A 16,797-nucleotide genomic window follows, 5' to 3' on the forward strand; every position below is an offset into this window, starting at 1 on the left:
GAAAATGAACCTGAGTGGAAAGTGATTTGTCGCCATCTAGTGGTTAAACACTGCATACTTTTATTCCCGGGGGTAACAAAAAAACCCTGGTCTAACCTCTTTGGGATTGTATCCAAAGTGCGAGAGCTGCAGAGGTGCCAATGCCTTAACACACCAATCTGAGCTGCTAACTGATCCGAGATAGTGTAGACTTCACTTCTGTTTTCTCCTACTCTGCTGTAGAAGTTTTGGAAACTATTACTTCCCAATCCTGTGAGCTCTGGTTTAATCAGTAAGTGAAAGAGAAAAGCTAGGAGACACCACAATCTTAAGAACTAAGGAAACTGGAAATAAGACTAAGGACTGAAATGTCTGCTTCTGTAGTACCTCATGTTGTCAGATTCAAAGTTAGAAGTTACATCTCTGGACTTCAATAAATTTTCTTTTTATACAGACAAGAGCCACACAGGGCACACGTTCATCTTTCTCTGGTCTGTTTCTTTGCACACTAGTCCTCGAGCCTCTCCTGAGTCCTTGGACCTTTACCACACTCCACAGCTATCCTTCCTGGCTCCCACAGGTGTCACAATCCCAGAAACGCCCACTGACTTTGGTGAGGGTAACCAGACTTGCTGAAGGGGCCCAGGAGAGGTCATCAGAGAATGGAAAAGCAAGACCTGTTTCTTTTCTGCTCACTGAACATGCAACACTTGACTCTCTATGGTCAGGGCAGAGCTGGAAAGGAACTACCCGAGCCCTCTCATGCCCTGGCAGCCACACTTGACATGAGAGGTAGATGACATGCGTTTAGGTCACAAGAGTTCTGCCCTAGCATGCTGGCTGTTGTCTGTGATTCTAGTCACCGCCTCTGTGCCTACTTCCTTCAGTAGTCTTTCCCCAGATCTTCTTTTCCTCCCCTATTTGTTATCACTGTGGCCTGAGCATACCCTGAGACCTCGAAAGAAAGAAGAAAAAAGAGATCAAGTCCTGTGTAAGGCAGGAAGGAGAGCCTGGACTTTGGGGAAATTTGCTGTTGCACTGAGTCATCCCCTGGAAGAAACCTCTTCAGGGCAATCAGGGCATGTGACCTACACTTTCCCTCAAGGGCCCCCTTCCCCAAGCAGCTAAATCATGCACCCAAGCACACCACATGCTTCACACCCATGTGCCAGCCTGCCTGGACAGTCCTCCCCAGGACAACAGTGTTCTTCCCACTTGTCAGTGTGACCATGCCCATACCCTGTAGGCCTCTCCTAATTTCTCCCAGAGAGGGGGCTTCTCCCTCACCCATGTTTCCATGCCCCGTTTCCACTTGAGAATGATCAAATTGTGCTGTAAGCTGGAGATCTGGCCCATATCCACACTAAACTCTAAGATAGCCGAGAGCAGGGGCCGATCTTTCAACTCAGCCGAGGCTCTGAGAGGAGAAGCGGATGGCTCAAGGTTAACTCAAAGCCTCATTTCCCTCATCTACATCTGTAATAGAGATGATCAGAACAGACTTCATAGTGCCCTTGTGAAAACTTAATGAGAAGATATTGCAAATCATCTAGAAGAAGTTAGCTGTTCAGAGTGTAGATTCAGTACGTCTAGTAATGCAACATAGTAGTTCCATCAGCTGTTACTGGGTCAGATTCTGTCTGCTCATAGAAACAAACCCAATGAATTCCAAAGGAAACACAAAGTCTACTAGCTAAATGTCATACTTAATACAAAATTAAAAAGTGAGAGAGAAAAGAAAGGAAGGAAAGGGGAAGGAACTGAGCCCATCTGTGCTCCCTTCGGCTGGACGTGGGGACAGTCAGGATGATCCTGGAGCAGATCACTCCACCAGCGGCCAACAAAGGTAACTCGGGCTACTTGTGGAGCTCTCATTAGGCTCGGAAGAATTCCCAGTAGCCAAGTGAACTAGAAAGAATTTCAGATGGCTAAAGAACACAGCTTGCAGCAGTTTATTAAATCTAGCTTGAATTTCTACCACACCCCTGAAGCCCGAAGAGCAGTAGATACTATAATTATGTAAGATTTTATTTTTATCCAAAGAAGATAATATAATGGTAATACACAGCAGAAAGAACCTGGCAGGAAAACCAGTATTTTTTCAAGACTCAGTGCTTGGGGGGTCACTCACCACGGCAGGTGGCTTGGGGGGTGCCGACTGTACACTACACACGGAGGTCCGAGGCACAGGCTCCTGCACAGCAGTGGCCTCAGATTCCTGTGGAAAGCAGATACAATGACGAATTTTGCAAAATATCTGGCTAGCAAGACTGAACAATAATGGACCAACAACACCGTGGTATTTATGCTGTGAGCATCATTTTCTCAAATGCCTAAGGACTGATGAATAGGAAGCCAAGGCATGTGACACCTGCTATCATTATTTCAACTTCGGTTTACCTCTAGGCTTATGTAGGTCACTTAGCCTCTCTGAGACTCAGTTTCCACATCTGTAAAGTGAGAACAGTGATGGTGCCTACATTTCAAGGGTTGACATGGAGCCTTAGAGATAAAACGTGAAGTGTTTTGCATCATACTGGGGAACACAGTAAATTCAATAAATTTTAACAGCTAGTACTATTATTTAAATTATTTTTCATATGATATACAATAATAAATACCAATTATATAATGCAATATACTTTTGTAAGTACAGTTGACCCTTGAACAACACAGGGGTTAGGGATACTGACACCTCACAGTCAAAAATTCCCACATAACTTTTGCCTCCAAACAAAATACATGTCATATATATTTATACACTGTATTCTTACAATACAGCAAGCTATAGAAAATGTTTTTCAAATTGTCCCAAATCTCCAAAAAATTTTCTAATATACCTTTTGAAAAAACACATGGGTAGGTGGGACCATGCAATTAAACTTGTGTTGTCCAAGGGCCAACTGAACATCATTTTTATATATTTGTTTAAGAGCACCTTATAAATTGTAAATAGCTATGTACAAGTGTAAGGTTAGTAATAATATCCTGGGGGGTTCTCAAAGTGTGGGCCCTGGACCAGCAGCCTCGGCATTACCAGGGAATGTGTTAGAAATGCAAATTCTTAGGCCCACTCCAATGTACTAAATCAGAAATTGTGGAGGTAGCACCCACAATCTGTGTTTTAACAAACCCTAAGGTAATATTTATGCACGCTGAAGTATGAGAACCACTATGCTATGTTATTTTATCACTAAAGCATAAAATTTCAAACAAATTGCTTTTTATCCAAATATTTATAAAAACTTATCCTACATGCAAGGGGCTCAGTAGATGATCACTCACGATATAATCTCTTCTTTCAAGGAACTTATCATCTATTTAATACTCTATATAAATGTCAGTGGTGAAGACCAATACAACTAAAACACTGTCACAAATGCCTTAACAGAAATACATAACAAAAGGACAGACCCCCTTGGCATGTTGTTTACTACTTAATAAGGATTGGAAGGGTGGTAAGGTTTGGAAAGGGAGAAGTGGGAGACAAGGCCCCCCTACTTTAGCAGAGCTTTCAAGGGATGACAAAGATTTTAGATGAGTTAGAATTAAGGACGGTCATATGGTCATAGAGATGGGGAACCCACCTCGGCAGGTCAGGAAACGGGGGCCAGATTACATTAGCAGGCACTTGTATTTTGCAGGAATGGGAAGCTCCTGAGGGTTGGAGCAGGGGAATGATGCGACCACAAACATGAGAAAGAACAATTTTGCTGCACACACAGGAAGAAATGAAGCGAGACTGAGGAAGAGGCCACTGCCACCATGGGGTGGGTGCTGATTACGACCTTCTCAGGTCAGTTACAGAGGCAGGAATGGAAAGGGAAGCATGGGTGTGAATACTTTCCTAAAAGACTAATTATAGGACTTAAATCGCAAGCATACCAATCACATCCAGAAAAAGACAAGACGAAAACTGCACGTCAAAAAAGATGGCTTAATGGGCCTTTTTAACAAACTACTTCCTGCTAAAACAGTTTTGGTCTCATATTAAGATTACAGAAAAACATAAACATAAATATAAACTACAGACATATTTTTAGAAACATACTTTGGTTTTTTTAATTGGCTTGGATTGTTTTTCTTTACATTTAGATGGGTCCAAATCCTCTGAAAGTTCATCAATGAGTTCTGATTCACTCAGGGGCTGCAATATAACAAATATAACAGTGTATATTATGAAATGACTGTATTTATTTTGTTAAAAAGTAGTTTTCATAGGTGATTTTCTACTGGTTAGTTAACACATATTAGAATCTAAAACCAAAAGCTAATTTATATGGGGTTATTTTTCCTCCATCAATGTAAGATAAATGTCATAAAACAAATAAGGAATACTAGACTCCTCCACAAAAATGTTCAATGGGTTTATTTAGTCAAAGTTTTTCTGATACTTCAATTTCAGAAGAATTCTGTTGATAAAATTGCCTGTTCTTTCCAGTGAATATCTGTATAATTTTTTCTTAGGTGATTGTTTACCTTATTTCCTAATGATTTCCATCTGAATAAGTCAAAGGAAACATAGTCATAAACTCCTTTCCTATGACTATGTGGGATTTTGGGCAGGAATGTTGTTATCCCTAGGCCTTCAGGTAAAGGGTGTTATTTTTATAGGGCATGTGGATATTTTAACTAATAGCAGTATCTGTGACAGAATGGTATGGGATGCAGAAGCCGGGCCCACTGCCGGGCAGCATGAGTTTGAATCCTGGCCTGGCTATTTTTCAGCTGTGCAGTCTTGGGCCGCTCACATGATCCTTCTGCCTGCGCGCTTCCTGACCTGTAAAATGGGAATGATAATAGTGCCTTCTCATTCGGTGAGGACTCAAGAAGAGACCATACAAAAGGCATCTATTACAGTGCCAGCCACACAGTAAGTGACTAATAAGTACTGCTGCTTAGTATTATCGTAATGGGTTTACTATGCTGGTTGATACCAACTTCAGTAAAGGCAGTACAGAATCATGAGAGTATTTCATGCTGTGATTAAAATCAAACTCAAGTTCTAACAATCTTGAAGGGCCCTCTTGATATCAGCTCCTAACGTTCAGTGAACATAACCTAGAAACTTATGACAGTCCAGTAATAATTAAACAATCATTAAAATATGTGAAATAGAGTTGAACTAGGAGTCAAGTGTCACTATTGAAGTTCCCTCTCCTTAATTGCAGGTTGGCACAGGAGTGTCCACAGTGTGATCCGATCTGTCAAAACTGTGCTTTAGAATTCTCCTATTTAAGTAGCAGACAAAACTTATTTCCAAACCTTGGATTTTTCCTCTGGCTCTGGCAGTAGTGGTTTTCCATCTTTATCCTACAAATGAAACAAAAAACTCACTGAAAATGAAAAAGAAAGTTTTGCTTTCATGTCCCACTAAGTTTGTTTTAGGGAATTCTAGGATATGAGGGGAGAGCTTACTTTCTTTCTTATATTTGAGTGAATTTGTATTTCAGATTTATTTTACAAAGTATCAGAATAAGGGGTTGAACTGTAAAAATCACAAGACCAAATGTTACCTAATATAATGCACATTGCTTTTCTTTAAGAGTTACTGAATAAAAATTTTTCCATTTATTGGATAGGGTAATGGAATGTTTTTTAAAAAAAGTTATTTGGCAAGACAGGTACAGCCACATTAATGAAGGTTAAAAAAAGTCTCAATTGTCCCACCCAGAGTGAAGAGGTAGGTCTTATTCCTACAATACTGTTTTGGTTTTTTGGATATGAGGTTTCACAATTTGGAGTATTTGTAAAAATGAGAAACTTCCATCCCATATATAAGCATATAGAAGAATCAATTATTTTCTATAATGTGTGTATTACTTCTAAGATAAATTACAAATACAATTACAGGAGTTAGTCCACTATCCTCACTTAAAACCAAACCAACAACAATAAAACCACCTTAACTGAGGGTACTGGTAAATAGTTGTACATTGGTATCTACCACCTAGATCATCCATGATGCTTTTATTCACATAACAGTTAGAAAAAAAATTATTCCCGAATAGTTTTTCCTGCTTTTTAAGGTTAAGGATCTCTGTCAAGCACTGTTGCCAACTGAAACACCTGAAATTGTGGGAAATTTAATAACGACATGGTTTATATTTAGGAAATCGCCCTGTAAGGGTCCAACTATAGAGAGTACAGAAGAAGGGTTCAAGGTTTTCAGAGGTAATATTTGAACCGGACAGAGATGTCCTCAAGCATCACGGGGACTGGCAGGACAAAGCATGATGTGGAGGCAGGAGGAGGTGCTGCAAGTATGCACCATGGCTAACAATGTACCGTGGCAGGTTTTAATCTGTACTCCGATGGGACTGTCTCTTCATCCTCACCACACTTCCTCAGCTTCTCTTCTTTGGCTTTTGCCTGACCAAAGTGGAGAGAGAGAGAAAAAATGGAATAATACATGTAAAATAAGATGATATCATTTTATGTAGCTCATGGGTGTTGTAGGACAGACCAAATCAGATAAATGTGCACGTACTTTGCAAAATACAAAGCACAAGTCATGGTGAGCCGCTGGCTGTGAAGAAGGCGGTGCACAGTGATGGAAAGACAGCATGGCTGGGGACCCTGGGGGGTGCCTCTGCTCTGCTCTCAGGTGCTCTATGACCTCAGGGAGCCTCTCAGTCTTTTGTCTCAGTTTCTTTAGCTGTAAAATGGGGCTACTAGTAATTTTTACCTAACTCACTGACTGGTAAGGATCACCATAGAAAAGTAAATAAAATGCCCTTGAGGACACTTAAGTACAGTGTATAAGTTAGTTGCAATTTTTTAGCAGCCTTCACCTGTCTTACTCAGTGAGGCAGTTATCTAAGAGGGAGAAAACAACTGATTCTCATGAGTGCAAAACACAGTTCAGAAATGGGAGAAGCACGTCACCACAAATCTTGGGTGATCCATGATTGGTTTCATGCTTTTAAAAGGACTCCCTTCAGTAACACAAGGAGTTCACTTTGCTGGGTTACTGAATGATGAATAACCAAAAGCATTAGAAATAAAAGTATTGTTCTGTAGTAGATCCCTGGCTTTTAAGATAACATGTGCATTTTAACTTACTGGTGAGTAATGCAAAGTTCCATGATAGGTAATAATTTGTACTTATATCAAGGCACAGATTTCAATCACAAACCAAGGAGCTCGTGGGCACAAAGGGGAACATCACTTAGCAAATTCCAGCTCAATCCACTGCTTCCACCTATAGCTCAGCCTCAAACTGTGGCATTCCATTGAAAGATCAGTTGATTAATTTAAAATATACTTACTAAACCCTTTTAGTGAACCAGGCATCTTCCAGGCTTTAGAATTACAATTTTATTGTTCTATAGAATAACTCTCATTAAGGGATGGAAGTCTTTTTTTTTTTTTAACATTTCCAGTTATAGTCTACTGCAGCATATGGAAGAAGTCCTATTACGTACTGGTACTCCCCAGTTCAGAGATTTGTGAGGTTTCCACCTGTAACAGTCTGTGTGAAAGTCAAGGGCCACTGACCTACCTGCCCATTACACTCGGGCTTGTGCACAATGACAGTTACATACACAGCTACAGACTTTCCATTCCTTTTTGATCTTTATATTCTTCTAGACTGGGTAACTACACATAGAAATAGGTGTGTGTGTGTGTGTGAATAATGAGGTCTCATGATAGAATATTTTATGCTATGACAAGTAGCACGGACCTCTTCTCTGAAGCACATGTGGTCTTTCCACAGAGAGCTCTCTAGCACGGAGTGAAATGGAGCGGCCGTGGACTCCCACAGGATATCCACCTTTGTGCACCTTATCACATCAACAGATCACCCAGAATGTAATGAATTCACCATCAGCTACTAGAAAAGCAGCTTAAGAACCCAGAGGACTGGAAGATCATCTTAGGAAATATTTACACTTTGTACATAATCAAAAAAGGAAAGCTAGTGGGAAAGAAAGTAGAAACTAGTAGAAAGAGTAGAAAAGAAAAGTTCTTCTTGTTACAATTTTAGGACTTTACAGCTGTTAAGGTTTTCTAGAGGAAATTTAACACATTTATATGCATTCCAAAACCAGTTACTCAAACTGCTTAAAAGTTGTCTTTATATAACTTTTATTTTACATCTATTTATCTGATTTTAGGTACTCAACACTCTTTTTGTCTTAGGATTTTAGGTTCACTCCATCCCTCCCCAAAGCACTGTCTTATTAAATCACCCTAATTATCTGTAAAACGCCTGAGGCAAAAGTACAGTTGGCCCCATTGCCACATTGCCTTCCAGTGGGGGGACCACAACTGCACTTGGTCTGATACCCCCAGGGTTCAGCCAGGACCACCCTTTCCTTGAGATGGTTCTTCTATCTGGCAGCTCTGAGTAATGTGCATCTTGCACTGTTAAGTTTTAGTGAAGGTTTCCTTTCTTCTTGATACATTACTTGGTTCTGGAGAACAAGAATGGCTTCCCCGGGTCCCTTGTATTCGCCTTCACAAAGGCTGTCGGGCCACGCTGTGTCTGGTGAGCCCTCAAAGAAAGTCCATGATGGGAACTGGCCCATTTTGGACCAGGGCAGTCCCAGACTCTGAGAGTTGCTGGGAGTTGGTGAGTCTCACCTCCCCCAGTGACTCAGAACAGGAAGTGACAGCGGAGGTGGCATTGTGACAGTGACACATGTCAGCTCCCCTCCCTGAGCTGGGGTGATGCTCTGGGGGGCCCCAGGCTGCCTTTCCACTTCCTCACTACACTGCCTGGTCGGAAATGCCCCCAGGATACATTTTCCTTTCCTGCCCTTTTTCCCCCAAAGGGCTGTGTTGAAAAATTATTTTAAAATTATAATTTAATATTAGAACCTCTCCTCCACCAAATGCTTGCTTAGGCTCAGAAGGCTTGTTAAATAAAGTCTTAGAGTGTGGTGGGATAGACTCTACCCAGTTTCACACTGTAAACATGCAGGAACTCCAGTTACAAATTGTTGCTTGATTTTATCCTAATTTGAAACAATATTTTCAATGTCTGTCCCCATAGATTTTTTTAAAAGAAGGATCTCTCCACCCCATCTACAGCCATCTCCCTCTCTCCTTAAACAGACAGCCACCCAGAACTTCTCTGAAAATATAAATTTCCAATGTTCACAAGAGCAGACAAACCTATTCCTCCCCAGGCCACTGCTCCGGCATTATCTTGTTTAGTCAGGTGTCATTTAAGCTTTGGCAAAGGAGATTAGTGCTCATTTTAAATATTAAAATTCTAGATGGTTTACAAGACAAACACTCAAATATCCCTTGAGTTGCCAACTACCCAGCAATAAAGATCTAAAGTAACCAGATTCTGAAAGTAAGGCAGAATGGAGAGAAGTTCATTATCAATCTCCAATAAAATAAAGGTTAAGAATTCTAAAAATGTGTAACTCATTGACTTTCATAAGCTGCAGACTGACATTTTGTACATGAACTCCAAGCCAGTACCTCATCGACCTCCTTAACGTTGCTGAGGTCCAGCTCAGGTTCCGGCTCCCGGCTGCCCAGAGAGGCTGAAAGAGCCTCGAGCGCTTGGTCACTCATTGTATCCTGTTCAAAAGGAAAAAATTCTGCATATTAAAAAAGAGAACATTTCAGCCCCAGAAGTCCATCCACTTCTTCGTGAAATACAAATTTTGAATTTGTAAAATGAATCGTGGATTGGGGAAGGACTTTAGGAAGGTGTCCTTATTTGAAACCTAGCAAAAGAGAGAAAGAAAAAAAGAACTTACCAGTGAGTGAAATTAGGGCTAAGATGTTTCTACACTAAGTATTCTCAGGGGCACGCTTCACCCGTTATTTAGCTAGCTAGAAACAGAACTACAATAATTATATTATAAAATACCCATACCAAATAAAAGCTTCAAGCAGTAAAAAACACACTACCCTGTTTTTCTCTTTCTAAAATGTTTCTAAAAATGACCTCTGACAACCCTGGTCCTTTAGCAAACCAGCTAAGCCAGGAGCAGGGAAACCTGATGTGGCCCGGCTGCTGCCTCTCTGCAGGCACAGTGGCTGAGGCTGTAGCAACTGCCCTGACAGGGTGTGGTGCTCTCACCGATCCCCCAGCCAGCCAGATAAAAATAAACTGTCCACTCCAGGAGGGGAGAGGCAGAGCAGATCCTCCAGAAACTGCTCCATGTATTATCTGGTCCGCTTGCAGATGGGACCCGTGTCCTCATCCAGCTCAGAGCTGCAGGACCACCTTTTAGGATTCTGGGGAATTAAGTCAGAGGTGATTAGGGTTAAGTAAGGTGACAGAAGCAGTTAAAGCATCCCTCTAGTGATTCACAGGGCTCAAACTCCTTTAGGAAATCAAGCTGAAGATTTTAGGTTCCAAGAGAACAGTATCTCTGGTGTTCTGCCCTTCTGTTGTATTGCAAATGGTTAAAAAGCTTGTTTCACAACCAAGAAAACTGTGCTAAAATCACCCATAATCACTTGCAGAAACATTCAAAGTCTGCTTGGAGGTGATCAATAGGACGCTGATGGGTTCTACTACTCTACACAGATCGGAGGGAGCGAAGATGCTCCTCGTTGTGCGTAATGCACTACTGGGATTGTCCCGAATCAGCTAGATCAGGCTCAGGAAAGCAACTGCTGTCGGAGAGCGTGGTTATTTTCAACGAAGTGATCATTTATACCTCCTCCACCTTTCTTTTCTTCTCTTGGGGTGGAGCAGCGCTTTTAATTACCGTAGCTGACTGAGCTTTTAAAACCTCTCCTGTGGATTTCTGAGAAAAAAAAGTACAAAAGATTAGGCTTATAGGTGAAGGAAATATGAGTGTAAACCAGAACTAGAAAGTTGTTGTTGTTTTAAGTTTGAGACAGTTTCTAACACGTCCCCGCTAATTATACTGAACACAATACCTCTCTCTCAGTCTCCCTTCCACCAGCGGCAGGAGAGCTGCAGGTAAAGTCAGATGACAAGGCATCTATGGCCTCACTGGGCCCCATGGGTTTCTAAATAAATAGGCACCGGAATGGGTTACATGAGAATCATTCAAGTGAAAGATCAGATTACAAAGCCAGCAAATGAAGAACATTACTTTTGCAATTTCTTTACTACGAGAGCAGGTATGCTCATGACATAACTCTGAGGAAAGCCTCTGTCTGCCAGGGAATGGGTGCTCAATATGATTTCCATTTCCATCTTCTAAGTGTATTACATGTTAAGATATTCTCATTCTATTTTCATTAACATTCATTTTATCCTAAATCCTCCTTGGCTCCATTCTTCTTCCCCTCCCACTACATATGAAACCAGCCTCCATGCCCACCTCCTCCTTCTGCACAGATGGCACCTTCATCTGATTAGAGATTCATTTAACCATATCCCCAAGTATGGAAATGATGGCCTTAAGCCCCCAAAGATATAAAAAATGTTAATTTGGATCTTAGAAGACATTTATGCAAACTTACTGAAGTGTCTGGAGGAGGCCCTGTGACTCCTTCTTTTTTCTGAAACAAATATTAATTTGATAATGTTGAGAAGGAAAAATTAATCCTTACAATTGGCAAAATGTACTGCTCAGTGAGTGTTATGGATTGAATGTCCTCTCTGAGTTCAGACTTGAAATCCTAACCCCCAGCACCTCAGAATGTGACTGTACTTGGAGACAGGGCCTCAAAAAACGCAATTAAGGTTAAATGAGCACATTAGGATGGGCCCTAATCCAATATGACTGGTTTCCTTATAAGAGGGGGAAGGAAATATGGACACATGCAGAGAGGGAAGATGATGTAAAGAGACAACAGAGAGCGATGGCCACTGACAAACCAAGGAGAGAGGCTGGAACAGACCCTTCCCTCGCAGCCCTCAAGAGGACCCAACCCTGCCCACCTTGACTCCTGCCTTCTAGAGTCCGCAGTGTGAGAAAATACATTTCTGTGGGTGAGGCCCTCCAGTCTGTGGGCCTCTGTCCTGGCAGCACTAGCTGACTAGTGCAGTGAGCATCACAGTAATGCAATTTTATATGCCCCATTATATTTTCTAAATTAAAAAAAAAACAATATATTGATGTGATAAAGATAGTAAAGTAAAAGTAAATGATTAACTTACAGCCAAAAGTTCCCTGTACTTTGGAGGAATTGTGACTTCTCTTTTACCCAATTCCTCTATGTAGGTAGAAGTCATTGGATCCTGGAAAAAAAAAATCACCACAGAGAGATATATAATTAATCACTGAGAATGTTATATGAATACTGTGAAACCAAATTACTACTCCATTATTAATTTATGGAACTGCTGAAGTGAAAGTCTTTAAGAAGCCAACTTCACACAACTCTGAAATTTTAAATTTACACAAATATTTGTAAAGTATTCACAAGTTATTTAATTGGCATACCCCATATGTAATGCTAGAAAAGTCAAACCACTAGAGTAAATTTGATTCCTATATTAAAACACATTTCATTTTAAAATGCTTTCCATTGTCTAATATTTTCAATACATAGAAAAGTACAGTTAATCATCATGAACTTTTATATAACCCATCAGATCTGTAGTTCTTTCTTATGTAATTTCTAAGAAAAAAAATCAGAGAGGGTGATGTCTCCCGTTTATTAGCTTTCTCCAATCCCAATCCCCTTCCTTGTTCACCAGAGATAGTCATCATCCTGAACTTTACCATATCCATCCACTAAAGTTGAGTGTATTTTAAAAGAATTATTCCACATGTAGGTATTCACAAACAATATACAGCACTACTCTGCATATTTTCAAATGTTATATAAAAGGTATCATATTCTAGATATCATTATGTTTTTATTCAAAATCATGTTTTTTTAAATGATCTATTTTAATCACTGGAACGTACTCCATATATTGTCTTATCTCCTAGTGAACAAAATTCTTTCCAAATATTTGACTTGTTCTTATAACTCCTTGTGCACATGGGCAAGGAAATCTCTCTAGATGTGGAAATGCTGGTTGAAGGTTCTGTGCATTTTCAACATCTATGAGCTCTTGGTGAGTTGTCAGACTTTTATTTACACTTTTACCAATACGATAAGTGTAATGTGCTCTTGCTTGATGTTTTATCATCATTCTCCTAATTTCTAGGGAGACTTTCATTTTACTTGTTCATTGGCCAATAAAGTTTTATCCTTATTTTCAACTGGGTTACCTTTTTCTCATTTTTCGAAATTCTGTATAAATTCTAAAAACAAGTCCTTTGTTATGTCTTTGCAAATATATTCTTCCAGTCTATGTCAAGTCATTTTTTAAAAATATCAAGGAACATATATGCTTTTTAGGAATAGGGATGAACCAAGGGTGGTTTACAGAAATCAAAATAATTGAACTCCATTGGACTTAAATCTCAAGGACAGGAAAGATTTTGTGACCCAACAGGATGAGTGCCAGTCTCAGCACAACAATCAACAAATGTTCTGCTGAATCAATGTAATAGTACAGCTACCACAACACAAACAGTTTCCATCTCAACACTAATTTTTTGTTGTTCTTATTGATCCTGACATGATCCTATTTCTCACAGGGCAAAAGGTGTTCTTTTGTGCCTCATGACCATGACTTTACTGCTCTTCTACCCAGTAAGCAGGAGTCTTTAGAGATACAAGATCACATACCCAAACCTCAGGTCCAGTGTATGTTGTGCTTTCTTCTTTGGTTCCCTCAGGCTCTCCTAAAGTGTCTATTAAGTCATCCAAAGCAGCGTCCATGCCTGACTGGAAAAGAAAGAGCAGACATTTAAATGCTGTTTGTTATACATATTTCACTTTGGATGTTTTAACTACAGAAAGAAAAAAAAAACATTCTGTGTAGAAAAACATCAGACATCAAAAGTTCTTCAAATATCGAAATAGGTAAAATCTGGTGTCTAATGGGCCTTATTATTTAAAATCCCAGAGTACAGATGACAGGTTGGAAAGATAAAAAGCCATATTCAGGTAAGAATGATAACTAGAAGAAGTCTAACAGCATTAGCTACCTTAACAAATACATAGTTCATTAAAGCTGCTAGTCCAATGTATTGACAGTTGATAAAACAGAACAAAGTACCAAGACTTATGATCACGTTACTGTAAGCAATTGCAGAAACACTCAGTATTCACTGCTTATCAAGCTTTGAGTCATAAATACCAAGAACTCCAAAAAAATTTCTCCATAGCACCTATTCCAAATAGAATCTGTTTCAAAAATGGATTGCCCTGTGTTCTTTCACTTATTTGCTTTTTTTTTTGTTCATTTGCTTATCTGAAGATGTTTAAAAAACAGAAATTACCTGAAAGGGATGTTAGACTATAAGAAGTGACAGTTTATTCTGTCAATATGGGCTTAAATCAGTACCATGAGTGAAACAGTGCCTCTATCCTATCCTATCTTTGAGGATAAGGATGATTGATACATTGTGGGGAAAAAAAAATGCTGCATTTAAAGAGGAAAACAATTTGGGGAAAGACCCTTTATTATTTAACTCAAATGAAAAATGATCGTTAAAAATTTTTTTTTTTTTTTTGCAAACACCATATTCCCACTGCAATTTAGGAACTCACTTGATGTGCAATGGAATTTGGGTACTATTAGCTTTAGATGATTCATTTGGGAATTTAAGAATGAAGAAGTACCTGACATTCTTCAGTGACATCTCTGTTTAAAGAAGATGTATTATTTATAGGAGAGAAACTAGAATGCAAACTCCATGGATGTAACTGCAGTTTTCAGAACAGAGGATGAGAATGTAAAATGTTACAATTATACTTGAGAAAAATCACACTGTTAGCTTGAAACAATAATTCTTTAAAGAGGTCCTTTACATTACCCCTACCTCATGATAAACAAAGAGACTATGAACAAATATCTGACATAGAAATGCACTATCTTCATACCTTTCCAGATGGTTTATCCAGTTTGGATTCAACTGGGGTAGCCAGTGTTAATGATTTTTCTTTTTTCTGGTGGAAGTTTAGAAAGAAAGAAAACACCTCACATCTTCATAAAATTCAATGATATTACATATTTTTAAATAAATCATTATAATATTTATAATGCCTTGGTCATGTTCTGAATACCTGCTCTATGCCAGAAACTATGTTGTATGTGTTATGCCCTTTTTCAGAATAGCATAAATAATGGTAATCCCATTTAGTGATGTGAAAAGCAAGGCTCAGAGAGGTTAAGTAAATTTTTCCAGGTCACACAGTAAAGGAAAGAACCAAGACTTAAATCCAGACTGCCATCTCTTTCTTCATTACTCTTGGCTCTCCCAGGGCAAACAGTCTTTGCAACACGCACGATTCTTTCTTTAAATGGCTAGCATTTTAAGTAGCTGTTCAGATGATCTACGGAAGACTTGTCCAGAATCAGCCAGAGGGCACATATACTCTTTCTCCAGAGGGCTTGTGATGTCTCCTTTGAAAACCTCCCATATCAATTCATGCATATGTCATGACTGGAAAAATAGCCAGTATCCATATTGAAAGCTGAAAGAAATACTTATTAAAATGCTCGATTCTGTTTGTTTTACTTCAAACATGTATATCTTGAAGGCAAGATCTTCAAATCACATTTCAATTTTCTTGGTACTGACACCAGGCCTTATACATGGCAGGTGCTCAATAAAATTTATTGAAAATACAAATTTTAAAGTCATTTTTGGTATCCTGCCCACTCTATATCCTTTAGATGTGTGCCCTTCACAAAATCTCACATGTGAACAGCATTACCAAATGATAGGTTTCCGAGTGTGGTAGCCCTGGAACCCTAAATGGGTGATGAGAACTAGACCTGAAGCCTAGGCTGGCATGAGTCTTCACTGCATATACATTTCTCTAAGAGAGACCTGGTGAGCATCGAGGCCCATGCGCATGACCGCTGCCTCCGCACACTCACCTTGTCATTTGGTCTGCCAGATGCCGCAGCCACTCCAGCAGCACCCTCTCCACCAGGGGGAGCTGTGTCCTGTGGTTTAGTCTTGGGGTGGTGGTGAGGGGGAGGATAAAAGATAAACAGGACTAAATTCCTTTGAATGACCATCTTTGAAATCATGCATTTTGAATGTCACTACTGGGCCAGTTCACCCTCATGAACACCCTGGAAAGGTTCCTGGCTTCTACTGCACCTGTGCAGTGCTGGGCACCACACAAGGCTGGACTCAAGAGCTTACAAATCCCAGCAGGTAACACAAATAGTGAGGTGGGCCAGGTAGGGATGGTGATAAGTTGGAGCACAGGTACCAGGTATAAAGCTATAGTCAACTGTTGCCATGTGAACCCAGCTACCAGACATGATTTTTCAAGAGAAGCTAGAAATTTGCATTTTATGTGAAATATTCTGACTTTAATTGGTGGCAACTAATTAAAATAATTTTAATAATGTTGTAAGCCAAACAAAATAGATTTGAACAAAATACACAGGGCTGCATTTAACTGGTGGGCCACAGATTCACTATCTTTTACATGAAGTACATTGCTAAGCAGGCCTAGTTCTTGTCTTCCAAGAGCTCTCACTGGAAAAGTTCTTCTGAAAGATGCTTTATTCTAATAGTCGGCCCCCACTAGCTCTAGAAATGTGGAATCTATTTCTGATTTTTGGCTGTATAAGTTGATCCCTTCTAGGACAAGACTGTTTAGGACTTCATGTAAACAGCAGATCATGCAGAGCCATCTGTGTTCCCACAGCTCACAAGGAGAGGCATCCAGGAGGCAGCCTTAATCCCAAGTTTCCCGCCTGGGAGACTCTAGCGCCTGCTGCCTTATAGTCATGACTGGGCACTGCTGGGCAGTGGAAGAAGACTGGATGGCATAGTTGCAAAACCAGTAAAATGAGAGCACCAAGTCTTTATAATACAAGATGCATTCAGC

At 39.9% G+C, this 16,797-nt stretch overlaps 1 protein-coding gene across 12 annotated transcripts in view; it reads right to left on the reverse strand.

The window, feature by feature from the left end:
* CAST (calpastatin) overlaps nt 1-16,797 on the reverse strand; it is a 130,195-nt gene that overhangs the window by 24,425 nt on the left and 88,973 nt on the right. For 11 of the 12 annotated variants that reach the window (XM_037012161.2, XM_037012153.2, XM_037012156.2 and 8 more), the window contains 12 exons: nt 15,827-15,907; nt 14,824-14,889; nt 13,564-13,662; nt 12,035-12,115; nt 11,395-11,433; nt 10,843-10,935; nt 10,617-10,706; nt 9,421-9,522; nt 6,268-6,351; nt 5,245-5,292; nt 4,031-4,126; nt 2,111-2,197 (listed from right to left, as the gene is read on the reverse strand). In XM_037012161.2, the coding sequence (XP_036868056.2) occupies nt 2,111-2,197; nt 4,031-4,126; nt 5,245-5,292; nt 6,268-6,351; nt 9,421-9,522; nt 10,617-10,706; nt 10,843-10,935; nt 11,395-11,433; nt 12,035-12,115; nt 13,564-13,662; nt 14,824-14,889; nt 15,827-15,907 (966 nt within the window). The remainder of the gene's footprint in view (nt 1-2,110; nt 2,198-4,030; nt 4,127-5,244; nt 5,293-6,267; nt 6,352-9,420; nt 9,523-10,616; nt 10,707-10,842; nt 10,936-11,394; nt 11,434-12,034; nt 12,116-13,563; nt 13,663-14,823; nt 14,890-15,826; nt 15,908-16,797) is intronic. The other variant, XM_037012154.2, reaches the window with a different exon arrangement.

This window comes from Manis javanica, chromosome 1 (genome assembly GCF_040802235.1).
Source record: "Manis javanica isolate MJ-LG chromosome 1, MJ_LKY, whole genome shotgun sequence".
Lineage (NCBI taxonomy): Eukaryota > Metazoa > Chordata > Mammalia > Pholidota > Manidae > Manis > Manis javanica.